Raw genomic sequence first — 27,598 nt, forward strand, 5'->3', positions numbered from 1 at the left:
CAGGTACTCTAAATGTTTTTTCTTCTGTAAAACAGGAATTTTTGAGAAGAAAGGATAGTACTCCTCTGCCAGCTGCCATAATGTTTATATTAGCAAAGGTTGGCTAGATTCACAGATGAATTTAATGTAAACTTCCATCTTCCATGCTTTATATTCGGTAGGTAACAATATGACTTGCTAAGATTCTATAGATAACAATTACCATGTTTTAAATTAAAACAAGCAAAAAAAATAGATAATTTGAAGAAATTGGTAGAAGAAGCTGTAAAGCTGATGGTGTCTTTAAGAAGAAAGTTGGGGCTTTATTGGACTAAGGGCCACTCCAGACCCCCCTGCCCTCACACACACATTTTCCTTGGACAGCCATGTTTTTTTTTTTTTTTTTTGTGGGACTACAACCTGCTCTTATCATTAGACCTTCAGAAGTAAATAGAGTGGCTTCTGTTGACCTGCTGTGAAGCAGGCACCATAGCCTTAGTCCATGGGCTGCAAGCTGGCATTTGGCACTGTATTGAAGTTCCCAATCTGTTCTGCAATGGGGGCCAAGCTTCATGGAAAATTTATGTTTGTAGCATCAGGAAGGGATTGTCATGAGATTTACTACTGTCTTCTCACTCTCTCTCTTTTTTTTTTTTTCCTTTTCTATAGGAAAGCATAGCTGTTTAACTTTTAAATGGTCCCAAGTCATATGACTTCCTATTATTTTGACAGAGTCCAAGAGCTGATCTTTCCTACTGAATTGATGTTGAGCTATACTAAAGCCTGATGGCATTATGTAGCCCAAATAAGGTCAAAATGATTTTGCCTAATATTTATGCAATGTGTTGCCTTACACTGTCTTGCCTTGCAGAAAAATAGGAGAAACCCAGACATTTATGTATTTTCAAGAATAAAAATTCTACAACAAGTGGCACTGAAGTTTCTTTTTCTCAACTGCAACCAACTTAAAAATTATGGTCCCAGTATTCTGAAGGGCTTGTAATGTATCTGTCCTCATTTGTCCACATTTGGACAACTCACTAGATTTTTGCTGCCTATTTTCTTTGTAAATTAAGCTAATATTAACTTGCCACCCAGTAATTTGACAAGTCTGAGTGAACATTTGCTAAGTAGTCTGAGACCTTCAGATGGAAAGTCCAAGCCTCAGCTAGCCAAAAGAGGATATTTACGGTAGGTACTTATTTTGTATAGTAAAATAAAAAAGTTGAAGTGTAGAACCAGTGGAGACAAAGACTGGTCTAAAAGTAAATGCAGAAGGCATTTTCTGACCTTTCAAAAGAAATTATATAAGCGCTCCCAGGTTATAAATAGCCCTTTGTTTTCCCTCTCTTTGTTTAACACTCCAAAGAAACACGGGGTTAGTTGTTTGTTATGAAGCGAGAGGGCAATGCTGTAGAGTGGAAAGAATTGCTCACTGTTCTTTATTTATACAGTTCCTATAGTGTTTGCAGCTAGCATTTGTTGCTTTACTTAGCACTTTTTTTATCTTCAAAAAGCTACAGAAATAAACTTTCTAGTCCTGAAAATGACAGCACCAGCAGAATACCAAAGCACTCACCCCCATTTCAAGTGAGAAAGTTTCTTCTTCCCTGGTTGGATCTGTGGCTGAAGAGCAAAAAATGGTGCTAAACAATCATTAAACTGGCACATTTCCTACTTTTATTATGAATCTTCTAAAACAGGATGCAATTATGTTGTTCTAGCGTGATGAATTGGAAAGTGTAGCCAAGCACAAATGTGCCATGCTGCCAGGTGCTGTTAGGAGCTGAGGTGCAGCTCTCCCTCTCTGAATGACTCCCTCAGCACAGGGCAGGAACACTGTACAGGCTTTAAGTTTCTGCCAGAAACAGCGATATTTCTAAGCAAAAGAGGAATTCTAAAAGGAGGCAGTGTCCTAGGTGAGCTCCATGCTCACCTCTCCAAATTCGCCGTGTGGCCACAAGTTAGATAGCTAACATCCTCTTATCACAAGTGTAGATTTAATACGCTCATGCTTTTTAATACACTCATACCTCGGAGAATAGCATGGGCCTGTATTTATTGCAGTGAAGACGACCTGAGACATGAACAGCGTTGTATAAACGCCAAGCACTGTAAACTTGTGAGCAAGCACTTCAGCAGTGACACTCATCACGGTACGGACGCGGTCCCGGCACAGCTTTTGTGCCTGCTGGCTGCAGGAAGGCACCAAGTTATGCCGCTATGGAGTTTGCAAGCTCCTGGGCGCGGACAGCAGGTCCCGGAGCGTCGCGGTGCTGTCACCGTCACGGCCGTGCCGTCCTGCCCCGACTCTGCCTTCATTCCCTCACACTGCTGCCTGCCACTGAGCCTTCCCCTCCCTCCCAGCGGACCAGCGGGCGATGGAGCGCCGGGCAAGGAGGAGGAGGTGGAGGAGGAGGAGGAGGAGGAGGAGGAGGAGGAAGGGCGAGCTCGGCGCGGGGCCGGCTGGCGCAGAGGCGCGGCAGAGGCGGGAGGAGCGGGGATACGGCTGCCGGCGCCGCGCTGCTGAAGCCGCCGGCCCGGGGAGGCAGGCGGGGGGCAGGCAGGTCCTTCCCCCCCCCGGGGGCACACGGGGTGCCCGGGCTGTCCGTCCCCTCCTCTCGCCCTTCTCCCGGAGCCGAAGCTCTGCCGCCGCCCCCTCTGCCTCCGTGCGCTCTTGCCACCATGAGCGGGGCCGTTTTCACCTCGTAAAGATGGCGGTTCGGGATCGCTGCAACCTTTAGCCCGATGACTGTCAGAAACATCGCCTCCATCTGTAATATGGTGAGTGCGGCGGGCGGGGGCAGGCCCTGCTGGGGCCGGACGAGGGGGTGTCCCCCCCCCCCACAACCCGGGGGGGCGCCGGCAGAAGGAGGGAGGCGACCGCATCCCTGCCCCCGGCGGCGGGGGGGCCGGGCAGCCTGCCCCGGGGTCTGCCCGGGGTGAGGGGGCCGCCCGACAGCGGCCGTGCCCCGGGCACCGTGCCCCGGGAGGGCCGGAGGTGCCGAGCCGCTGCGGGGCTGCCCCTCGACACGCGTTGGAGAGGGAGCCGCAGCCTGCCCTTCCCCTTCCGGCCCTAACGACGCTGCAGGGGAGCCCCCTGTTCGGCTCCCAGCCCACCACAACTCAGTCACCCCTTTTATTCCTCTGGGGCAGGCGCCCCGTGGTCTCCTGCGGCCAGGAGGACGCAGAAAATGAGGATGGCTAGGTGCCCCATGGCAGGCTGTGGGTCTGGGTGCATCAAACAGTTAGGAAGCCTTGGCTTTTGAGCTGACATCAGGGCTTTTCTGGTGCTGCAAGAGGCACTTATCTTTCTCCAAATCAGCCTAGGTAATAAGGAGGGAATATGGAAACGTTCATATTCTGGTTTGTTTTGTTCAGACTTTGCCACTTTCATCCCCAGGAACAGTTGACAGGACAACTTCTTCACTGTGCTTCTGTCTTATTTTAGTCCCGGCTCTGCAGACTTGGAGCATCTGACTGGTTTTAGATTTTTAAAACTTTTTGGCGGGGGGACAGCGTAAAGTTTGTCAGTCAAACGTTTACCAGCACCGTGAGACTGTAGTAAACTTCGCAAAGACATGGGTGAGCGCTACGCATGCCAACGCAAGCAGAAGAGGAGCCAATTTCTGCACGCTTTGTTGTTTTAGTCTGTATTTTTCCCCCTTATTTCCAGGTTCTTCAAGAGCAGCTCCACGCAGTTGCCAGCTTCCCTCCATGTGGTGCCCCAGCACGCCCTGTGCTGGCGATGCCACACGTAGCATTCGCCTGCCCTGGAGAACGGAGCCTACCGCTAGGGTAAGGCGACGGGCACAGCCCCAGAGGGGTCCGCAGCAGTGGTCTGGGGGAGGGAGTGCAGATCGTGAGCCCGCTCCCCTTCCATATCAATGTCAATTTTCCATTGTTCTTAACAACCTCCAGTCCTGTGGGCCAGCGATACTGGTTTAGGAAACCGCCGTACCCAGGAGACAACCTGAGCTCGCTCACCTTCCTTCTGGGGCAGGCTCCAGTTCTATTGCTGATGGACGGTGGCCGTGACGGCCTGCAGACCACGCAAGAGAGCACCACATGAAGGGCAGCTGGAGACTGTTAGATGGTCGTAAGCCTTTAGCATTGGCATAAAGTACTAGGAACTCCATGATTTCCCTTGTGTGCTTCAGGCGTGCCCTTGGATATAGTTTGCTTCTCTCAGAGCCTGAACGGACAGAGTGACACTGGTGGGGTTGTTCTAGTGGTGTGCTGCTCAGCTGTCACTGCCACCATATCCCACAGCAGTGACATCTGCAAAATGGGGAGACCCACGGGAAGAATTAGAGTCTCAGGCAAAAAATGCACACAAGGGCTCATAGTTGACAACAGCTCTGGCTCGTGGCACTGGTACTGTGACAGAGAGTGAAGTTGGTTTAACAGCAAGGATGCTTTAAAGTTGCATGTTCCTTGGGTTCTGCGCACTTTGCTTTCAGAGATGTTGTGTTATGCTGGTCACATTTAGTCTTTTCTGCATAATCCATAGGGTTATGAAGTACTTTTAGGAAAAAAAGCTGAGATTTTCAGAAAGTTACAGGAATCTGGAGCTGTTGGAAGTATTGGCAATACTGCATTATGGCTCCTCTGAAGATGAGCCCACTTAGATGAAGTGGTGGACTTGAATTCAAAGGATTATAGGAGGAGCTGTGACGACCCTCTATAAGAATGGGGTTTTGGAAGGTTATAATTATATAAACAAACCTTTTACAAGGAAGTTTTTAACTTCCGAGGACAGTTTTTAACTTTCTTGCAAAGGAGACGTAGTGCTATATATTCACTGGAACATACTCAGCTCTCATGTGATGAGGCAGACACAGTGGGAGCTAACCAGTAAGAAAAACAGGTTTACACCTTCCACTTGGCACAGGTATTTGTAGTGTATATTCAAACGCACAACTTCCAGACTTAAACAAGATTACTTTGTTGTCTTTTCCCAGTTTCGTCCCCTCAGTTGTAATTACAATAGACTTACTGACTTGGTTAACAAGACCAAAGAGTTAAAATTTGTTCTGCCGGGGTGGAGGTGGGACGAAGGCTTCCTGCCTGAAGGAATTGGAGGCACTCACATGTGGGCTCAGTGGTCACCCTCACTGAAAATGGGGATCTAGTTCCTGAGATGCTCCCCTTGCCTTGCAGACACAGGCAGTGTGCATCCACTGGGACTGTCCACTAGGCTGGCCGCAGCAGGAGGCTTGCAGCAGGCAATCAGCAGCTTTTCGGTAGGACAGGCGCAGCAGATGTGAAGAAGCATAAGGTACATTGAAGAAACCATGTTAGAAGGAGTACCAATGCCCAGTGCCATGTAGTCCTTGTAGGCTCCAGGCATGAACTAGGGATGTGTTTTTAGCCCCTATTACATTGTAATCCTCTTTGGTATTGTTTTTGTGAGATAACCCAGAAAACTCAAGCACAGAATGCTGGTTCAGAACTAGAGAGGCATGCTGTCGTTTTAAGATTGCTGCTCACCGAAATCCCCTGCAGTATGCTTCTCTGTTTATGAGCTTCTGATACAGCCTGGAGTTCTGAGTTAAGCTCGTGTGGCAGCTGTGGCCTGGGGAACATTACTGTTACAGGCAGTGAACAACATCTCACCATTTCATAAGGTACTGACATATTTTTACAGAGATGGCTAACAAGCCCCGTGGACCATGTTTCTCCTAAATGCCTTTTAGTGTTCTGCTGAAAATAGATATTAATTTTCCCTTTCGTAATTTTGTAATAGTATTTCAAATAATCTTATCTGTGTTTCAGAGTGCTCTGTCAATTTGAAGAATAGTTCATTTTAAACACAATCAGATCTCTGCTGCTTCAAAATATCATTTGAGATACCTCACAGTTGCTCCTGTTTTATAGACATCCTTTGAAAAAAAATGCTGTAGTTTGTCATATCAGTTTTCTTCTTTATTAATTGGACTTTCATGTCACCAGTTCTTCTCATAGTCTTTATGAGTTTCATAACAATTGATGCTTTTCTTCAGGTTCTAGCACCGGGATTATGTGAATACCTGCAATTTTCAGCTTCTGTTTTTAAAAACAAAAGAAGTTTCTAACTATCCTAGAAATGAGCTATAGAGAAAAATATAAAAACCCCAGAGTCTTTACATTCAGAAAGCAAGTAGAAATAACTCCGCTTGTTGTTGTTTGGTTGGTTTAATGTCATGCTTTTGGATATTCACTGCAGGATATGTTTGAATATGGGGCACTGGCAGAATGAGGTATCAAACTGCTAACATGGATCTGGAAAATGTTTGATACCAAAAAAATAAGACAATACTCTAAAATAGATTCTGCTTGATACAATAATAGTGTTCTTGGATTACAGAATTGATCACTGCTGCTTTTAACTGGATTTTTTCGTTTGGACAACTCATGGCATATATTTCTTCATGACTTTTAAAGCTTCTTCTCACTGAGATTAAGGCAGAATAATAACTGTCAAGACGGTAAAACAGCTATCTCAAGATGTACTTAGATTGATAAAGGAAAATACTTTTTACATCTGAAAGTATTAGTTGCAGGAAGTTCAAGCAATGTCATCTTAGAAATAGTCTCAAGAGAGCACAATTTCAGTACGGCATACAGAAAATATAGAAACGAAAGTATGAAAAATGTAGGGAATGTGAAGTCTAATTGTTGTAGTACCTTTATGAAGTAATGAAAAACTTGAGAATGTGGCTGACAAATGGGTGCTGGGCTTACAAGCAGAAAGCGTGCATTCCATCAAAGGGCAAACAAAAGTCCATGAAAAATACTTGGTGTATTAGACAGAGGAGCGTATGTGAAGTGGGAAATATCCTAATATACTGCTTGCAATGTATAACCTGGACTAATGACAGAAGCTTATGTGCATGCATACTTCTTTCATGGCAAAAGTGGTCACCATGTACCTACCAGTTGTTTAGAAGATGATGAGCACTCTAGGGCAATTAGTGAATACAGTGTGTGTTTTATAGTGTTATTTTTGTTTGTTTGTTTTTCTGTGCATATAGTCTGTGTGGCTTCAAGTTACTGAGTACGCTCAGACTCTGCAGAGAAGGCTGCTGTTGATAGTTTCAAGGCAGCCATTACTGGATATTGTATGCTGGGGTTATTTGACTATTAATGACCTAATAATAAATTCACCCAAACTGTCCTGGGACAATCAAGTTCTTGACTGTCCTTTGAAATTCCATTTGATATACCCGTGTTATTTCTGGCCTATGTCTGTCTAATCTGAAGATTTCCAGCGATGGTGACTACCATCACCTCTATGGGTGGTCTGTCCCAATGCTTCAATGCCCTTATGGCTAAAGTATTTTTTAATGTCTTACCTGAATTTACATTACCATAATATGAGCTTCCTGCTTCTCATCTTCTCCATCGTTGATATCAAGAACAGACTATTTTATTTCTCTAACAAACTTTATGTACTTGAAAATGTTCTCATGCCCTGCCTCAATCTTTTTTGTCTTGTGCAACACAACCCTGTTCAACACTTTAATACAGGTTCAGTTTTCTCTAGGGTTAAGTTGTTCATTTTTACTGCCTTTTTTTGGACTCTCTCCAATTATCTTTGTCTTTGTTGAAGCCTGGCACCCAAATCTGGACACAAGGTGATGTCTGAAGTCTTACCAGTGACAAGTTAAACAGGAAAGTTACTTCAAGTACTTTGAAGGCTCCTGTCTGTAAGAATTTCATAGTTATGTCTACATATTTATTTTTATTTTTAAATAGCACAATGTGGTTGATGCTTTTCATTTACATGATACACTATAGACTCCAGACACTGCTGTTTGTTTGTTTGCTGGTTTTCAAAAACTACTAGTTTAGCTGTTTTCCATTCTGTACAGGTGATTCATCTCCTATGTGCAGAATCTTGTTCTTGTCTTAGCTGAATTTAAACCATTTTCAGAGCATTCCTCTAATGTTTAAAAAATCATTTTGAATTCTAAGCCTGCCATCCAACATACCTGCAACCCTCATAATTCATGTTATATTGAGATTTAATGAAGATACTCTGTCTTTTGTCCTCCAGGTTATTAAAGAGGCTGGTGCAGCAGTGATGAAGTCTAGAAGGTGCCTTGCCTATAAGATGCTCTGAGGCACTACATATGTCACCTGGGTGGCCCAGACAAAAGTGCTGTTGAAGAAATTATAGGCTGTAGGAAAACCTCAGACTCTTTTTCACTTGTGAGGCCATGTTGAGGTTTTGTGTTCTGAAGAACACAAAATGGCCAAAAAGAAAAAAAAAAAAAAAAAGTTACTGCTACTCATTCCAGGAAAAGCCTGAGTGCCACTAATCCAAGAACAAATAAACTGGATATGGAGACAGACTCATGAGAGAATACTGAGTTGCAGTTTGGTAAATGTTGCCTGATTATGGAAACTTTAAAGGTCAATATTTTAAAAAAAAATCACTTATGGATTTATATATTGAACTTTCAGCACTTCACTAGAAGCGCACATGTTCTTTAAGTTATATAAGACCAAGTGCCTTAAAATCACTTAAATGTTAAATCACAAAATGTTTAAGTGATTTAGGATTTTGGGTCTCGTTTTTTTCTATTTCTTGGTAACAACACAGTGAAAGAGCTGAAGTTATTTATGGTAGATGCAATATCAGCATCTGTGATTAGAGACAGTTCAATTTATCCAGCAAAAAATGAATTCGATGCCTTCTTTGATGCTCTTGTTATTTGTCTTAACTGACTGAAAACTCTAAGGAAAAATGCACAAAGGCAATTTGTTTAGGTACATTGTTTTAAAACACGTTTTTTTCAAAAATATGACCATACAATGTTTTTTATGTCAGACAATATTCTTTTACTATTTACTATGATCCCCTGTTTTTCATAGCACCCTCTCTTTCCACTTTTATCTCAACAACAACTCAAAATAGCTGTGCTGGAGGGACAATTAAACATTTCTTCAGAGGAAAAAAAAAAAAAAAAAAAGCTAATCTGGTTCAATTAAACTATTTTGTGCTACTTAAATTAAAAAAAAATACAAAAATGTTTCAGATTTGGCATTTAATATCTACGAATATGCAAGGAGGTGGGTTATTCCTGTTACTCACATGTATACTGCCTGGTGAGATTTCTCTCACTCTTCTTTTACTCTTTTTGTGTTGCTTCTGGGAGCCAAGCTTGGATTTTCTTTACTGTTGCTTCTTCTTTCCAGTTACCCATCCTTGCCATTTGTTGGTCAGGAGGCCTTCCACATCTTTCTTTCCCTTCCTTTTCCCTTCCCTTCCATATGCTGTGCATTCCAAAATTCTGAAACTCAGGCTGCCTGGCCCTGAAGCCATTTTTATTTTTATTCTAATTTCTCTTCTACCAGTCCCAACATCACCCTTAGTTTGTTTTAAGACTTCAGCTTCTCCCTTCAGGAAACAACTCTGTTTCTAGCACACTGCTCTCACTTTGCTCGAATACCAAGAAAAAGAATATCAACTTCACAGCTGTGTATAATCTGAAGCCCTTTTTCACCATCTTCTTCCATTGACCTCTTGTTCTTTATATATTTGTTAAATCTCTGTTTTCACAGTTCAACATTTATGTGGTTTTCTTATATTCTAAATTTTCTTGTGAATTAGATATTTCTTGTTATTTCTTATTTAAACTTTCTTGTTTGATGGTCACTCATATTGTGTTTCTCTTTATTGGGTGAATACCTTTAAATAGCTTTTCCACAGGTGACTTAGGAAACCTCCTAACTTCTTTACAGCATTCCTTTACTTTTAATTAAGCGCATACAGCATTCCTAGAAAGTTAGTACTGTATTTATAGCTCTATCACAATACAAAGTCAAGTCTGATTTGCTATCTTCTGGTAAGTGGTAGCTTTTGTTTTGGCCCTATTCCATTTCTCATCCTCCATAGAATAATTGTATTTAGGTTATTTTGCTACATGTGATTTAATGATCTAATCTGATTTTTTTTTTTTTTCCGCTCCTGCACTATTATTTTGTATACATGCTGACATGCAAAAGAATGGGAGTTATTTTTGTTTGTTTGTTTGTTTGTTTGTTTTTTACTTAGCCTGCTTCATGTTATGCAAAGCACAAGTTAAACTCTTAGCAGCATTATCAGAAATTTCAATTGAAATGAAAACTGGCAGACTTATCCCTAGGAAAGCCTACAGCAAAATAACAAGAGGAGAATAAATAGGTCATATGGCCACAACATTTTTGGAATGATGCTATGGTAAAAATCTTTGTTTAGCCCAGACTGACCCATGCTTGGCTATGTCTCCAGCGGTATGTCTTTGCCATTGTATAAGCTCTAAATGCTGATCGTTGAACTTGACAAAGCTGCAGAGAAATCAAGGATCACTAACACCCCAGAATATGTACTATGAGTTCCTGTGTTGACCTAGTTCTCATTCTCATAAGTTCTGGCTACCACAGTCACTTCCTTGCATCCCTTCATTCATGTATTATTTAAGAAGCAGTTATACCTCTCTATTATCTCTATACCAAGATATGAATTTATTTAACAGTCCCAGATCTTGGTTCATTGGCATATTTATGTGGGTGCTCTCTCTGTGGCTGCACTGCCACTTTTGCCGTTTTTTACAAAATTACTGTAGATTCAGCAGTGGGAGGATATTTTTCCTACCGGAAGCACAGGACTGTTTATTAAACCATAGGGAATGGATTGCATTAAAAAATGTGTGAGCAGGTTTTCACTAGTGACCAGAATGTGACCAGAAGTGACCAGAATGACTTGCTGGGACTGGGAACAAGGACAGTTGTGCTCAAAAGCCACATTAAATACTTACAGTTGATTATTGCTATAGACCCACCACAACAGTCTAACGTGTTTTTTATATTTCATGCGGTGAGTTTAAACTGACTTCTGTATCACATTTAACACGTCTCTAATAACATTTTTTTTTGCAGTTTAAACCTGGCTTGGGTGCATAGTTTCTGATATACTTTAGTTGGAAAATTTCCAGCCATTCCTTATGCTATCATGTCAACTGCTTTTTGAGGAGCCTTCACATGCAAAATGTAATATATAGAAATTAAGGTTGAGTGGCAAGGTTTGAGTTTATTAAAAAATCCCAAGTTTTATTTTTATCCATACAAGAAATATATCCAGCTTTGATGTATTAGGTCTCTGTGCTTGGTAACTCTTTTCCTGATCTTCTTTTTCTGTAAGTTTTATCTTTTTGGACACCTTAGAGTAAACCAGGCTGAAATTGCCCTTGATATAAGAAGGCACAACTCCTAGTGAAGTCAGTGGGATTTTCATCAGCTTACCCAAAGACTGCATTTAGCCTCCCTGTTTCACGGGGAGAAATAAAACAGTGCTCCATTGTATATTTGCAAGAGCCAAGGCCTGGTTTTGTAGAGCAAGTTCTATGATATAAGCTGTTAGATAGCATATGATGTTTCAACAGTATGCACTTGGGAACTTTCTTTGCAGTCTATAGATTTTGTATGAAGATCAGTTAATGCACCTCATGGACCTGTTTGGTTTTCAGTGGTAATTTTGTTTGGTAAATCCTGATTCTTACAGTTTCTCACAATATGTTCAAGATGATTTAAGTGCTAGAAAAGATTGGTCCAAACCATCTGGCATCCTCTGAAGTAAGAAACCTGGCCCTGGAGAAAAGCAAATGGGTAATGTAGGAGCAACTAGTTAGCAAAGCAGTTGCATTCTGCTTGTCTAACAGCATACACTAACCTGCAATTTATAAAAGAGTAGGCGGTTACTTTTTAGAGGCATTATTTCCCACAAGTTCTAGAGGGAGATTTTTTTCATTTCAGCATGGAAAAATCTTCCCGCAAAACTGAAAAAAACATCCATTTTATTTTTATTTTAGGACAGTTAATTTGAAAGCTAAACATGTAATTGAAGAAAGCCTTTCTCTTGATTTGAATGCCCTACAATGAGTATTAATATGACAATGGTTTTCTTCAGAAGTTGCTTTAATATTCTGTATTCGGATTTTTCTTGTATCAGACAAGGTTTTGAGGGTATCATCAGCTGTTTGCTTCACTGTTAGTATCAGATAGGCAAATGTCTATCAGTTTCCTCCCTCTCAGGAAGTCAGATGCTTTGCTGAATCTGTGCATCTTTGGCAAGGCAGTCTCTCCAAGCAAAAAAAAAAATCTTCCTACAGACCTTACATAATTACCACGCTGTCATCTCAGTTGAAAGTAGCCAACAGTTGCTTTGTGTGGATTCTTCCTTTTTCTGAGTTTCTCACTGAGGCTTAGTGGAGCCCAGTAAGGACACGCAGCATATTTCTTAAGCTTTGCCTTCTTTTGATGGGTTGATGTGAAATGATAACCTAATATAGCAAGCAGTGCTAAGCAGTGTTGATGGTAGGTATGGTAAGGAAATACAAATTAGACATAGGGAAGAAGATGGGGAAGAAAGACCTCAATTACTGAATTTGTTTACCAGTAACTTTGAAAATTTTAATTTATGAGCTAGCTCTCTGATCCAATGTTACATTGAACAAACCTCAGGAACACTGGAAATTTCAGAGCACTGGGGAAAAATGCTGTGTATGCATTTTTGGTGCATAAAAGAGTCAGAAGGGACTTGTGTAAATATAATTTGATCTCAGCCTCAGAGAAAACCATTAAAAGTTGGTGTGGGAGGCAGCTGGTAAAAAGCAAAAGGATAACGATGTTTTACATGTTGGCATCTTTGCAGTGGCACTTTACATGGTTTTATGAAAGCCAACCAACTGTGCTGTTCTTGTGCAATAGAAATTACAAAGGCATGATGTATTAATGCTTCACGCTGCAGAGCGTGTTCAGTAAGGAAATAACTATATGATGTCAGTAAAGCACAGGTTGAAAATTGGCTAACATAGATCTTGAATGACTGTACATAGGGAATGCTTCTCCAGATACAGCATTTTTACTGAGGTCCTATGGGATCTGTATGTTTAATAGGATGGACAGGAGTGATGACACTGGCATTGGCCGCAATCTGGCCTGCTTGGTAACCTAAACTTGTTAAAAATGGGCATCTTAATACAGCAGAGCTCCAGGTAACAGACACAACATCAGTGATGGTACTTACAGACCCGTAGCTGTGAAAGCAGCTTTGCTGTTGGAATGGCAATACAGCCGAAAATAATTTGGTACACCACGACAGTGACCGAGAGGTGTAACAATGCTTATGCATCCCTCGGTGTTAGCTGGAACGAAATGGCACAGAAATGGTGCTTATTTTTAACATTTGTGGTGCTGTTACTAGAACTGGGTGCTGTCCTGGAGCCCAAGTTTTGTTAAAGGTTGCTGACAAATTAGAAGGGATTCAGAGGAGTCTCAGCAATGCTTAGAAAACCTGCTTTACATCTAAAAACTGGTTTATCCAAGATAACTTTCAGGGATTTACTTAAGATCAACAAGTATCTTTATGAGACAAGAGGGTAATGGGATCCAGCTGCTCAAGTACAAAGTAAAAATAAGGGAGGAGGGGGGAACCACTCTTGTGGTGACCCGTTCACTCCAAATCAGCCATCTCTAGAGTGTCCAGGTCAGGCCAGCTCCACTACCTAGAACGGCAAATATTTTTTTTGGCTTTGGTGACTGTCGTGCTTGGCCATTAGTAAGACAGGGTCAGCTTGGCTAATTGTAAGTGAAAGGAAAAAAATGCATTTCTTGATGCTGTCCATGACTGTATTTTAGAATCTTAATATTCTACATTAATTCTTCCCTCTTTCTTTAGGGCACCAATGCCTCTGCTCTGGAAAAAGACATTGGCCCAGAGCAGTTTCCCATCAATGAACACTACTTTGGTTTGGTCAATGTAAGTACTATTCTCAGTACACTAACCATATACAGAATGATGGTTTTGATGTTGTTTGAACTTTGCTTTCTTTTTATTTGTTATTTTTTTTCCCTTCCCCAGTCCTGCTCTAAGGCAGGACTGCCTTCTTTTGAAAGAGTGCTGTTAATGTTCCAATTTTAGGCAAAGTGGGTTTGCAAAATTGTTTCAGATGTTTTGAAGATATTTTCTCTGGGGGATTATGAAGCTAGTTGAGTGTTCTCTGAGTGTTTTCAGTGGTTAGCACTTACACTTAATAAAGCTGAAAGTCTATTTCAGTTATAAAACACGTGGGACAGTCTCTTTAATTTTTGGTAGGAAGTGATGGAAGTATGTACAGGCTTAGATACAATGATCAGCATCAATAACTCTCTTAGGAGGAGCTTTTTTTATCTGACTAAAGAGAGAATGTGTGAGAAAGCCGTTTAATCATTTGTTTATTCCCATATAAATCAAACAGACATAGTAATTCCTTCAAGTGAAAATATTAGTCATTTTGCTACTAAGCAGTATGATGTAGCCCAGCCAGAATGTATTAATATCTGGAAACAAGTTTAAGAGAATCTACTACAATAAATGTATTTCTTGCAAGTGGAAGACATTTTATGTCCTAGTTAATTTAGAACACCATGGTGTGTTTTTTTTTGTTTGTTTTTCTCTGTCCAGTGTCAGATGAGGGCGTGGAAATACATTCCTACCGCAGCTGCTTGGCAAAATGGCTGGTATGTGGCAGGGACACAGAAGGCAGAATTTGAAGCAGCAACTAGTTGAAATTGAATGTAGTAACTAGTTTTTTGTGACGTGCAGAGATGAGATTGTTTTTACTTTTACAGTTCGGGAACACCTGCTACTGTAACTCGGTGCTGCAGGCATTGTACTTTTGCCGGCCGTTTCGGGAAAATGTGTTATCATACAAGGCCCAACAGAAAAAGAAGGAAAATCTCTTGACTTGCCTGGCAGACCTTTTCCACAGTATTGCTACTCAGAAGAAGAAAGTTGGAGTTATTCCACCAAAGAAGTTCATATCGAGGTTACGAAAAGAGAATGGTAAGTGTGAAACTGGAATCCTCTTAGACATTCGTAGGTTGATCAGGAAAATTTAATTAATGGGCTATGTGGTCATATTAGTCAGATGTTCGGGTTAGATTTGTATATTGCTTTTAGTGCTTTGTTTTAGTACCTGTGTGTATGTTAATATGCTTGAAATAGCCGGACCAGCTTTCCTGAGTTCCCAGAGGCGTGTGGTTTAATGCTGCTTTCACAACATGGTGGGACAGACCACACTGAACACTGAGCTAGGGCTGGGAGTAGGGTGGCACTCTGCAGCATGTCTTTTTATTAATTTTAGTGAGAAACATTGTGGGCAGTTGGCAGTGTGTCCTGGGAGGGCTACAGGCACACCAAGTCCGAACCACAGTGGAGGACAGGTGACAGATGTGTATGGGGGTTGCATGTCAACCACTGCTCTTGTTCCTAAAAGCAGTGGGCACATCACTTTGCGACACATCGGGCTCTTTCTGAGCGTGAAGTTGGCAGCAGCATATGTCTAATGTTGTAGTGTTACTTCCTTAAGGGATGTGGGGAATAGCTTGGAATAAGGAAGCCTGCCACGCAGTTCCATTTTGGCCTGGATTCATATCAGTGTGGGTGGCATACTTAGAAACAAGGGAGCTTTGAATCTCAGATAAAATATGAGTCGAACACCTGGAAGAAATTGCTTGCCGGTGACAGGCTATAAATGGGCCAACTGTCCATTGCAAAGCAGGCATTTGGAAGTGTGACAAAGTTAGCTCTGAGTCAGCTAGTGATCAGTGCCCCACTGCTGGGGATCACTTCTGGGGACTGGATCTTGGGTTTTCAGCTTTTCTGAATCAGGGCCAGCCTCGGTGTACATTAACCTGCTCATGTGTCCAGGCTAGACACTGCAAAGCCAAAGGCTCTGTGCAATATTTTTGGGGGAAATCCAAATGAGCTTCTTCAGGAGCAGGGGGATAAAAACACACATTTCTTGGGAACAGAAATTCTTTTTTCTTCAACTTGGTAGGCAAATTAAATTAAGACTTCGCTAGAGAAGTCTGTTCTACATCACCACGGAGATATTCTCTCCTCTTCCTACAAGCTCTTTGTATGGAAGAGGATAAGTCCGTGCTCATCAGACTTGTGTGTGAAAAATAAGCTTTGTTAGATGGTGTTATTGTTACTGTTCTGTGTCAGCATCAGATGTCTTAATTTTCCCCAGCCATGCGTCTTACTGTCCAAACTCAGTGATGTTCCTTAATGTCTTGATGTTCCTTCATGTCTGAGTGATGTGGAATATATGGGTGGCAGTCAGTGCTGCATAATAGTAAGCATCTAGTCTAAGGAATTAATGTAGGCCCCCTCTGTAGTCATCCAATTTCTCACACCCTTCTCAGGCACTGAGAGTTGGCTGGGCTGATTCATCTCCTTGCTTTCTTCATTGACTGTAGTGAGAGCCTGCACAACTAACTCCAACGATGAGTCTAACCTTTTAGACAGCTGAAGTTAGGTTAGAAAGGAAGCATTCCCTCAAAGTAGCCTCACTGAATGCAATGTGACTGCAAAATTGCTTTTCTTTGTCATGATTCTAAGTACTTTGCTTAGCAAGGACCAATGCATGTATTGGAAAGAAATAATGAATTTAGTTTGCTTATTTTGAAGGAACAGATATATTCAGCTTTGGAAATCTTGACTCTGTTTCACAGATCTCTTTGACAACTATATGCAGCAGGATGCACATGAGTTTTTAAATTACTTGCTGAATACCATCGCCGACATTTTGCAGGAGGAGAAGAAACAGGAAAAGCAAAATGGGAAACTGAAAAATGGCAACATGAATGAAGCTGAAGAGAATAATAAACAAGAACTCACCTGGGTGCATGAGATTTTTCAGGGAACACTGACTAACGAAACTAGATGTTTGAACTGTGAAACCGTAAGCATTGGGATAGATTTTTGTTTTGGTTGTTGCCCATTGATAGATAGATACAATTTATATATATAAATATATGAATCTTTTCAGACATCTGAGAATTGTGGATTTTCCTGTAGACTTTACTTCTTGAAGTGAGTATATTCTTTTCTAAATTTTTTTTTTCTAGGCGTTACTTGGCTAACCTGTGCCAAGTCTTGCTGTCATAATACCTATCTCTACAGCTAAAATCCTTGCTAGGTAATCGGTACACTTCTTTATTACTGTAATTTCAGGAGAAGATATTTTCATCATTATTCCAAGAACCAGTGAAAAGTAAAATGGATTTGTGTTAATTCATTCCTAAGAATGTGACTGACGTACAGAGGGTTTGTTATTAACAAACCGTGTGTTTTCTTCCTAATATTTTTAAAAGGATGCTGTCAGTTTGAATTCTCTTGTGTTTGAAGTACCATAAAAAGTAGTTTTAGTTAGTAAATCTGTTTGCAAATCACCTGTCAATTTCTGTGGTTTCCAATCACACATTCCTACTTAAACGGGGAAAAAAAAAGAAAAAAAAAAAGAAAAAAAAAAAGAAAAGAAAAAAAAGAAAAAAAAAGGTTTTTCTCAGTGAGGCTGGTATGTGAGAGTACACAGACAGTATGTGCTACACAGAGAGTAGCAACCTGTTTTGGGGTTGAGTAGTGAAACTGGCTTTCCAGAAAGGATGGAATTATCCTCATCTAATCTTTGCTATGTAAAAGGTAGCTGTCAAGGATGAACTGTTTTTCTCAGCTCCTTCTGTGATGAGAGAGATTACAAAAGAGCTCCTTCAGGAAGTTCTCTCCATCTGTTACATGAGATAAAGGTTTGAGCGGTATCAGATATTCTATCTACTCTTGCTTGTTGTACAGCTGTTGTAGAGCTTGCTTGTTCTCATTCCATGGTGCCACTATCCTTGCACTGAGCTGTTGCAATTGTTTCTGCAGCAATGCTTTAAATTGATCAAGAAACTGATCTCACCTGCAAATGATGTGTTTTTAACTCAGACCAATATTGCTACCATGGACTTTGTCTAAAGAAAACATAGCTTTTTTGTTGTGATTACCTGCCTGAAGATAGAACGAGGTGCCCCGAGAAGGCATCCTCCAACAGCAGGCTGAGGTTAAATGTCTAAGTTTAGACAGCCCACGTTAGGTGCCATAAATCCTACCCAGGTCATAACAGATGTCTAAAAGAACATATTCAGATATTCTTTAATAATAAAGAATAGCACTGATCTCCAAGAAAATACGACTTCTCAGGAGATTTGTTTCAGTGACAGGGAAGAGGGATAAAGTGGTGGTCAACATGAGAAAAGGGCTTGTTGGACCAAGTCTGGAACAAGATTGTTTAAGTGAAAACATGAGATAGAGATCAAAAATTAATTATTTAATCTATTTCAATTATGAAAGCTCAAGTAATAATAGCAAGTTAAGTGGAAGGGTAGAACTATTTTTTTAATTGACAAGCTTCTTTAAACAGTTGTGGCCTAATTCTAAATTAATATCCAGTGTTTACACAAGACAAATTGTGCTAAGTCAGGATGTGTCCTTGGGTAACAGCAAAACTGCACGGTACCCTATTTGTAATTCCAAGTGACCAAGCTTTATGGAAAAAATAGCTCTAAGTACTGCTGCTGTAGGAAGGTTTGGCCACAGCTTCCCGTGATTGCAGAAATACTGTTTACTACTCAGAAGACTTTTCTAGTTCATTATATATATATTTTATTATTGTATCTTGAAACCCTTGGAAAACAGTTAAATGGGTTAAAAAGTGCCCCTCTGCTAAAATACGAATATATTGTGCATGAAGAATCATTCAGATTCCAGCAGTTTTGTTTTCACTAAGAGTGCAGTTTGAATCTGATTTTCTAGATATCTTTACTTATGGTCTGTAATATTCTGTAATTAGTCTGTAAACATTTTATGTGCTGAATTCAGCAACAAAATTCCTAACTTCTTTGTGGTATTCAGATGAAACACTATATTTGCCAAAGACTTTTCCAAGTATTTAACCTCCTTGATATGCAGTGTGGCTGTCAGAACTTCAGTTCCAGCAGCAGAGACACAATGTTCTCTGAAGTTTTGTTGCTCTGTCTTTTGAGTTCTAGCTCTGTGTTTATTCTGCAGTTGATTGCTGCCAGTTTTGTGGTTTCCTGTGCTCTCTGGGTAGAATCATGTCTCAGAGAGGATTTTTGTTTGAAGAACTGCTGTTCATTTTATTTGGATGCACTTTATGCCTCTGTACATCCATGATAATATCAAAATTAATCCCCTAAAGGTGTTCCTCTGGATTCAGGACTGATATGGACTGCACTCACTATGTTTATAGGATCCCTGACATAATGCAAAGATGAGCTCAGAGCAGTATGTACCTTCCACATACATAGGCTTGAGATGATCTGGGCATGAGTGACCTGGGTCAGAGCAACAGACTCAACCCCTCACTGAAGTTCGTGATTTGTACTTCACTATCCTGTGTGGTTTGGTTATTCTAAGGAAATGCAGATACAGGAATCAAACTATGGAGTGTTCATACAGCATTTTATAAACAGAATTGGTTGTTCTGAGTAAGACTAAATTCATGTGCAGTAGACACAATGGCTTTTCTGAATTTTCAAGGCCTTAAAAGCCTCTTAATGGATGAAGAGAAAAATCACTGCATTTTGGAATTCAATTGATAACCTGTCCTAATTCATTCTTTAATCTGCAAAAATATATGTTTAGTTAATGAGGAAGTTTTAGTATTCTCTAAGATTTGAGATGACCTAAAATGGGGTCTTTTACTTGAAACATGTTTCCAGATCTGTTCATGTCTGCCTTTCCCAAAATAGTCCCAGTTAATGTTTTTGAAAACACCCTTTATCAGATTTTTTTCTCCTCTTGTTCCATCTAAAAAAACATTGGCAAAATGATAACTACTTTGCAAAGTATTAACACTTTGCTGCTTTTACCTGTAACCTCTTATTCAACCTGGTCAAAATTATTGATCAGGGGCAATATTCAATGGGGAAATGCAGGTCTGTCAACAAGAAACATAATGACAGGCTTTTAAATGCTGACCGGAGAGAAAACAACGTGGTTGAATGACACTTCTCAATGAATGCTACATGGGAAGTATCGTCACTGCAACCTTAATAGCAGATATAATTATGTAGGACATAAAGTGAGATTATGTAATGCAGTGTGTTAAACACAGATAAATAAAACTCCGGTGTAACAAGGAGCTGGGCTGTGTTGCATAACCAGAGAACATATGTAATTGAGCAGTTACAGCAAACATAAGGGATGATGCTCTCCCTTTAATAGACACAAAACTGCAGCCACTGATCCATGGTCGGTGGGTTTGGATAAGTGGAACAGATGGAAGTAAAATGGTATGAAAGCTGGATTGGTCAGGTTGCTAACCTGACAGAGTGAATACAGTCATGCTGAACTAGGGAAAAAATTAAGTCATCAAAAAAATCCTTTGTATAATTTATTTTGAGAAATAGGTCCATCTTCAGCACTTGCACACAGGCATAAACAGCATTTGGATGTGTGATTTTTACTAAGTCTCTTTTACATGTATATTCTTTGCCACAGGTTAGTAGCAAAGATGAAGATTTTCTTGACCTTTCTGTTGATGTGGAGCAGAACACATCAATTACACACTGTCTAAGGTAAATGAATGCATCTCTTTGAAAGATACGTCTATCTGACTTTGTTACATTTTCCAAGTCTAGTAAATACAGAATAGAAAAGTAGAATAATGTTGGTTTTTGAGATTTTCCTAAGCAGGAGAAAACTACTGCAAACTGGATGTTTCCGCTAATGACAAAATACACATTAATGGATTTTGTTTTACTCTCACTTTCAATGCCTGTGTTTGGAAGAGAAAAAATATTCCTTTCTTGGGGAAAATAATTTATTGCCTTGTCATCTGGAAGAATTGCTGCAGAATAGTAATTGGCTTCAAAGAGATTTGTGTGTGCTTATCTTTAAGCTTTTAGTCAAGTGCTTTGTTGATTAGGACTTATGTGCATATTAAAAGTCAAGTGTATGCTTTGTAGAATGAGTGCTAGAGTCCCTAGAGGGCAAAAGATTCCAAAAGCCTACTTTTCTGCCATGTAAGTTTCTTGTTTTTTGTCTCAACCTAAAAATACAATGAGAAGTCTTTTATTCTAAGTCTCGGTTCTGCTCTTAGTACATGCTTAAGTATTAAATACTTCAGAGATCAAAAGAAATTTCAGGTTTGCATGGATGATTATCCTGAGAGATTTAAAATATATGGAGTTTTGACATTGATACAAAAAATAAACAAACAAACTTAAATTTAGGTTTAAGAAAATATGTTGCTGATCTGAAGTAAGGATTATCTATTGGCCAAATTACTCTTTCAAGCTCTTTCAGTGGCTAATGACTTTGAACTTGCATTTAGTTTTAGCAGTTGTTCTGGAACACCTAGGAGATGTTGCCTGACATTTCACACCAAACTGAGATTTACAGAGAGAGAAAGCATATGAGGTACTAACCACTTCCTGAGTTAGAAAGCACTGATTTCTCTGTAGATAAAGCTGTACTAAGAAACAACTGTTATATATTAAAGTGCTAGATGCAGTAAGTTCTCAGTTTCAGTTCAGTCTCCTGTAGGATACTGTTGAAGTCCTTAGCCCTCAAGTAGGGATGCTTGTCCCTCCTGTTCCAAAAGATCTTTTATCAGTAGTAGCTCCATTGCATACCTCCTGTGTATTCTGGGCATTAAAAAAGGTTTGCTCCTCTTCCTCTTAGCAGCAGTGGTTTATATACAGAATGTCATCACTCTTCCTAGAATTGTGGGGTTATTTTTTATTTTATTTTTATTTTTTTTTCCTTCAAGTTAAACAGCCTAAGGTCATTCAAACATTCTTTCACAGGTCACCTTCTCTAGGTCTCTGCTCATGTTCATTACTCTTCTGCATTCTCTCCAGTTGAACCTCTCTCTTGAATTCCCCTTCCTGAAGTGCAGTTGCCTAAAACTAGGCACAATATTCCAGCAGAGATCTACACAGTCCTGAAAAGTATGGATACCCAAAAGTTGTTTATACACAGCAGTACAGCATCTGCCTTACTCCAGCAACACGCCATGCTATTTGAAATATATCCATTGTTTCTTCTAGAAATAAATGGAAGTAAAATCTCAGTTTTGTTTTTTTTTTGGGGGGGGGAGGTAGGGGGGAAAATGGTGCTCTTTACAGATTAAACAGGAAGTGAATTATCACCTGTCATCTCTTCTGATTGTCTTTCACACTAGAAGCAGGTCTACCTCTGTTTAGAAAACATATATTCAGTTAGACTATGGATTTCCTCTCACTGCTCTACTGCATTATTCATTATTAAACTGTGTAAGTGCTCTTGTGGTTACTGCTAATAGGAATGACCACGTTACCATTCTTGTAAAATTCACTATGTCCCTTTTAAGATAACTGCTCTGCTGTGACTTTAAAGCTTTAAATGCTGCTGCATTGAAAAGGCAACTTAAAGAACTCTGTGCAATATAACATTTCAGTAAAACAAATTTCTTTGCCACTATGGATGAACGTTCTTTTCAGTTATTTCTGTAGCTATTCAGATCAAAAAGGTCTGAAGAATACAAGCCTCTGGCATAGTGTAACTCCACAGGGTAGACAACTGGGCCTGAAGCAACAAAAGTTTGATAACATACATAGTACATTTCCATTATTTTTATTTCCACCAGGAGTTGCAAAGTTTACCAGTCCATTTGATCCTAACTGTTAACTGGTCTGCCTGTGCTTTTTTTTTTTTTTTTTTTTTAATTCCACTAAGAATTCTGTCATCTCTTAAAATAGAAAATTTATACTATTTATGCATATAAACAACAGAAAGCATCTTCTGCACTGTAGCATTGAGCTTGTAGAATGACTACAAGTGTGGGAGCGTATAGGGTCAGTGTTGAATTAGTATGTTTTGAGTGGGTGTAATTAAAATTCCCTTTTCCTGTTAAAATACCATATAAACAGAATGAAGACTGGCCCATTCCTGGAACAGGAGATAGCTGGAAATGTCTTGAAACTAGCTCTGCAGTTGTAGAGAAAGGTTCCTCAAGCCTGTAGTTCTTGTGCATGCAGACTGCCTGAACTCCAATGATCAGCTCTTTTTAACTGTGAAACATCTAATGGTGAAAATTCCTGATTGATGAAACAAATATCAAAGCTGCAGTTGTAAAGGGCAAAGAAAACATCTAATTTTCACCTGCATACCTCCCTTCTCCCAAAGGAAATAGAGCATGAGAGATCTTACTATAACTATCAATCATAAAGAACTTAAACTTGAAAATGGAAAATTCCCACTTTTTATGAAGTTGTGGAAGTAAGCTAATGCCCATGCCCTGGCAATCCTTACAGTCTTCAGTTCTCTCCCATCTGCCCCTGTGGTGATGATGCCAGGTAAAAATAATCATGAGGAATCCTCTCCTTGCCTTTCTAAGAGGAGTCTGGGGCTGCCTGCTGTGAGAGCAGGCTAACCTTGCAGGCAGCATGGCTTCAGCCTTTGTACACGTGGGCTGCAATTGCAGAATGAAGCTTATTGCTGGCTCTGAATTTGTCTGGAACTCGGAACTCTGTCGGGTACAACAATGTAGGTGCAATCAACAGGTCAGTTCTGTTCTTCAGAAACGTCTGAATCTTTAAGGCCTGGTTGGACTGGTCTTTAGGAAACCTGACCTAGTCAAAGATGTCCCTGGCATGGCAGGGTAGTTGGACTAGATGACCTTTAAAGGTCCCTTCCAACCCAAACCATCCTCTGATTCAGATACATCTATTTAAAGCACAGTCACAAGAAAACCTGTGTGTCTAAAGTGGAAGATAGGTGTTTATGCCTGTTTTTACAGTTCTCAAAACACCTGCTCAGCTGCAATACAACACTTGAGGTGACAAAAAAAATCACAGCCATTTTTTTCCAGTCAGGTATTTTACATACCTAAAATTGTGTTCCCAAGAATATCAGCACAGTGACTCTAGCAAATCTTTTCTGTGAACTGAGCAACATTATCAAGCCAGGTCTTCCTTTGCTTCTCTCAATTCAGAAGCTCAGTCCAGAAACATTTCTAAGAATATTTACGTGAAGGGTATTTAGAAAAACTGCTATAGTAGCTGTCACTTTCCTTTTTAAATAACAAGAAAGTATAATCACCTAACTTCTGGATAATGGTTCAGAGGTTAGAGGATACAGAAGACTGAATTCAATTTATTTCTTCTGCATAAGAGGATTCAAGCCTATCTTACAGAAGAACACCATAAAATGTGATATATCTGTGAATGACTAAAGTGTACTTGAAGATAGTCCATTCTGCAAATAATTTTAAAAGGCACTGGATGTATTGAGCAACTACATTGAACTCTAGGCAGCTCCTTGACATGCAAGAGATGAGGATGTAGATCTCAGTTAGAGACACCTGACCTTTCCTCTTTATAGTATGTAGGGCCTTAGCACATAACACAGGGCTGTCACAGCAGTCAGATACCCTAAGTCCATTTGCAAATCCCACTAGTGTTGATTTAGGTGCTTTAGAAAACTTTAAGATTTCAGTGGAAACAAGATTTCTTCTTGGGTGTGATTTCAGGGTTCCAGTTCCACAGGCCAAGTGTGGTACTGGGGCAAAAGTGTTAAGAACCTTTAAGAACTGTTAACTGTATTTATTTACAGAGACTTCAGCAACACAGAGACATTATGTAGTGAACAGAAATACTACTGTGAAACTTGCTGCAGTAAACAAGAGGCACAGAAAAGGTAAGCAAAGAGTAGGTTATTTCACTATGTCCTTCCTGGGCTTTGGCAAGCCTCCTCCTTGAAATTCACTGTGTGTAGATTGCTTGTACCCCAAAGGCACACTCTGGGGGCCAGAGGACCTACAGGTAGATTCAAAACTATTACAAGTTTTACTCTAGATGCTACTGCTAGTTACAAGGTGCTTTTTTAATGCAAACATTTACTCATCAAGGAAAGAGTGACTTTGACTGGGCAGGTCTTTATCATGTGCACTGTAATGGTTTCACAGGATGCGAGTAAAAAAGCTGCCAATGATTCTTGCCTTACACCTCAAGAGATTCAAGTATATGGAACAATTGCACAGGTATACTAAGCTGTCATATCGTGTAGTATTTCCTCTGGAGTTACGTCTCTTCAACACGTCTGGTGATGCTGTCAACTTAGATCGGATGTATGACTTGGTAGCTGTTGTTGTTCACTGTGGAAGGTAAGACACTTTCATGTCTATCTCAAGTGATTGCATTTCTCAAGCTATTGACAAGTCCAGGCGTTTGTCAAGGGCAGAGGCATGCCTGACAAAGTGGAGGGAGAGTGGGAGGGGGGACGTACACCAAGCTGCTGCACCAGCTTGCATGTATCTTGGCCTGAACCTCTTAAAATATTTGCCTTAGCTGATGCCTGCTGTGAGCAAATTGTTAAATACTCTATAGGTTAATTTGCAAATGGTCATAGAACAGATGAAAACAACACATTTAACTTTTAGCTGGATAAGTCATTGCAACAAGGGATAAGAGAACATTTATACTGTACCACCACAGGTGGGTTTACTATGTTCTTCTTAATGTGTATTTATAATTCAGTCTGCTTTAACATAGACATGTGACTTATCAAAATGAAACCAATAGTACCATCTAAAGTTATTTCAGGTTTTGTGATTTTTATTTTTATTTGTTGTTTTGCTTTTTAGTGGACCAAATCGCGGGCATTATATTACTATTGTGAAAAGTCATGGATTTTGGCTCTTGTTTGATGATGACATTGTAGAGGTCAGTATGCTGAAGGCCATAAGCATAACATTTGTTTATGTTCTCTTCTCAATTTGGAATTAAAATTCTGATCCAGATCTGGGTATAGATTACTACTCTGCAAAGTCACAGCTTGGTTGTAATGTGACATTTAGCTCAGCTCAGTTAGGAAGGAGGATTGCAAACAGAATGATTAATTGTGCAGTTTGTACCCTGTCAATGTCAAAGGGGGTTGCTTTATTTCAGAGCAACATCAAACATTTTTAATATCAGATTTTGAGAGTTTAATTTGGAATGTTTTCTCTATGTAATAAAATCAATTTAATTCATTGCAGAAACTATTTTGCAATCTTTGGCAATATCACTAGGCAAAGCTGTACTGGTTAAAGTTAGATTTGTTGTAGGATTTTAAATCCTAAGCAACTGGTAAGTAATGAGAAAGTCTGAAGTCTGTAGTCAGTCTGAAATTGTCTGGATGTAAATTAGAGCAAGATCTGGTTCACAGCTATTACAGATTCTAAGCATAGAACAGTTCATTCCCAAGCAAACCCTTTATGTCACTCTGGCACCTGGCAAAACTGAGGTCTTGAGTCTCGTCTCCCAGGTTTAAATCCATTGGAGTAGAATAAGCACTGGGATTTGGGGACCGTTGGGAATGGTGCATGTCTTGAAGAGGGTTTCTGTCACCTCTCAGAAAGATGAGGTCGCACGGTCACATTCATGCTTTTTGCCAGTGTTCACTACTGCATTCAAACGAGTCTCTGTTATTAGAAAAAGCCTTAATTCAGTTAGGTTCTCTGATACAAAAAGCCTTAATTCAGTCAGGTTCTCTGATACAAACATTTCTATTGACTTCATGAGTGCAATCAGTAGGATTTAGCCCCTAAACATTACCCTTTCAGAGCCTGAACTGCAAACAGAATTTGTTAATTGCTCCCATGAAACATATAACTGAATTTGTCTTTTGTTTTTACACAGCCGTTTAATCCATGCTTGGTATTTCTTTAACCTAACTGTACATAAACAATTCTATTTATCTTGCAGAAAATAGATGCTCAAGCTATTGAAGAATTCTATGGACTGACCTCTGATATATCAAAAAATTCAGAGTCTGGTTATATTTTATTCTATCAATCAAGAGAGTGACTTGGCAAACTGTGACAATTGCACACCACAATGCTGCACGCAAAGAAGGTGATGGCCCCCCTGAGCCAACCTTTACAATGACCACATCTTGTATGGTTGAACAATAAGTCTGTCTCCTATTAAACGGTCCATGCGGTATTGACTATAACCGTTCACTTTTGACATGCAGAACTTTATTTTGGTGAGGGGGGTTAGTTTGTTGTTTTTAAGTCTGATTGAAAATTTAATTGCAGTCAGATTTTCGTGGAATTTATATGGACTAACATTTACAGATAAAAAGATCTGGATGTCAACTGTTAAACCCAATCCAGCTAGAGTAGTATTTTATATCGAAGTGTTCATTGCATTTAGGACAACATTGTTTAAAGCTTTCTAAATGACTTTGGGGTGTGTTGATTTACAAATCATTCCTTTAAATACATTCTGACATATACTTACTCAATTTAAGTGCAAGAAAAAGAATCTGCTTCATAATGACTGGAATTGTGGTTGCATAGGGGATTTTTTATTTTATTTTATTTTTTTAACATGTTACTCTCCCCTGCAAAGATGTTCTTCCAAAATCACTTAAGCTTTGGGTTTTTAAAAACTTTCAGTTTATAACTTCAGGCTTAACATTCACACAGAGGGTTTTAAATTACAGTGGAACTAAGTAATGCTGTATGTCCAGTCAGCGTGCTAACCATGTGACAGTACAGCTAGGTGAGATTTCAAAACTTAGAGAGCACTGGAATAAAGGCAGCAAGATGACACATGACACAGACATAAGTAACATTTATAGAGACTGGGCTTAGCTTTCTGTTAAAACAGTATAATAAGGTCCTTACTTAATTTAGTTTGCCGAGATAGCAACACTGCTCATGTACAACATATCCACAAGGACTGAAATTGCACAGTCCTGCTAAATATGTGTTGTTGGTACAATACA

The 27,598-nt window shown here is 39.9% G+C and overlaps 1 protein-coding gene across 2 annotated transcripts; it reads left to right on the forward strand.

Annotated features, from left to right (window-relative positions):
* Positions 1-2,410: 2,410 nt before the first annotated feature.
* USP46 (ubiquitin specific peptidase 46) lies at positions 2,411-27,598 on the forward strand. 2 transcript variants are annotated; one of them, XM_035324609.1, is made up of 10 exons: positions 2,411-2,763; positions 3,656-3,777; positions 13,685-13,765; positions 14,617-14,830; positions 16,507-16,736; positions 20,339-20,415; positions 24,437-24,520; positions 24,789-24,986; positions 25,467-25,545; positions 26,569-27,598. In XM_035324609.1, the coding sequence occupies exons 2-10, from the start codon at positions 3,697-3,699 to the stop codon at positions 26,668-26,670; spliced, it is 1,146 nt and encodes a 381-aa protein (XP_035180500.1). In that variant the 5' UTR covers positions 2,411-2,763; positions 3,656-3,696; the 3' UTR covers positions 26,671-27,598. The 2 variants fall into 2 exon arrangements, with proteins under 2 accessions (XP_035180500.1, XP_035180501.1); XM_035324610.1 differs by lacking the exon at positions 3,656-3,777 and having other exon boundaries at positions 2,413-2,763.

Source organism: Oxyura jamaicensis, chromosome 4 (assembly GCF_011077185.1).
Source record: "Oxyura jamaicensis isolate SHBP4307 breed ruddy duck chromosome 4, BPBGC_Ojam_1.0, whole genome shotgun sequence".
Classification (NCBI taxonomy): Eukaryota; Metazoa; Chordata; class Aves; order Anseriformes; family Anatidae; genus Oxyura; species Oxyura jamaicensis.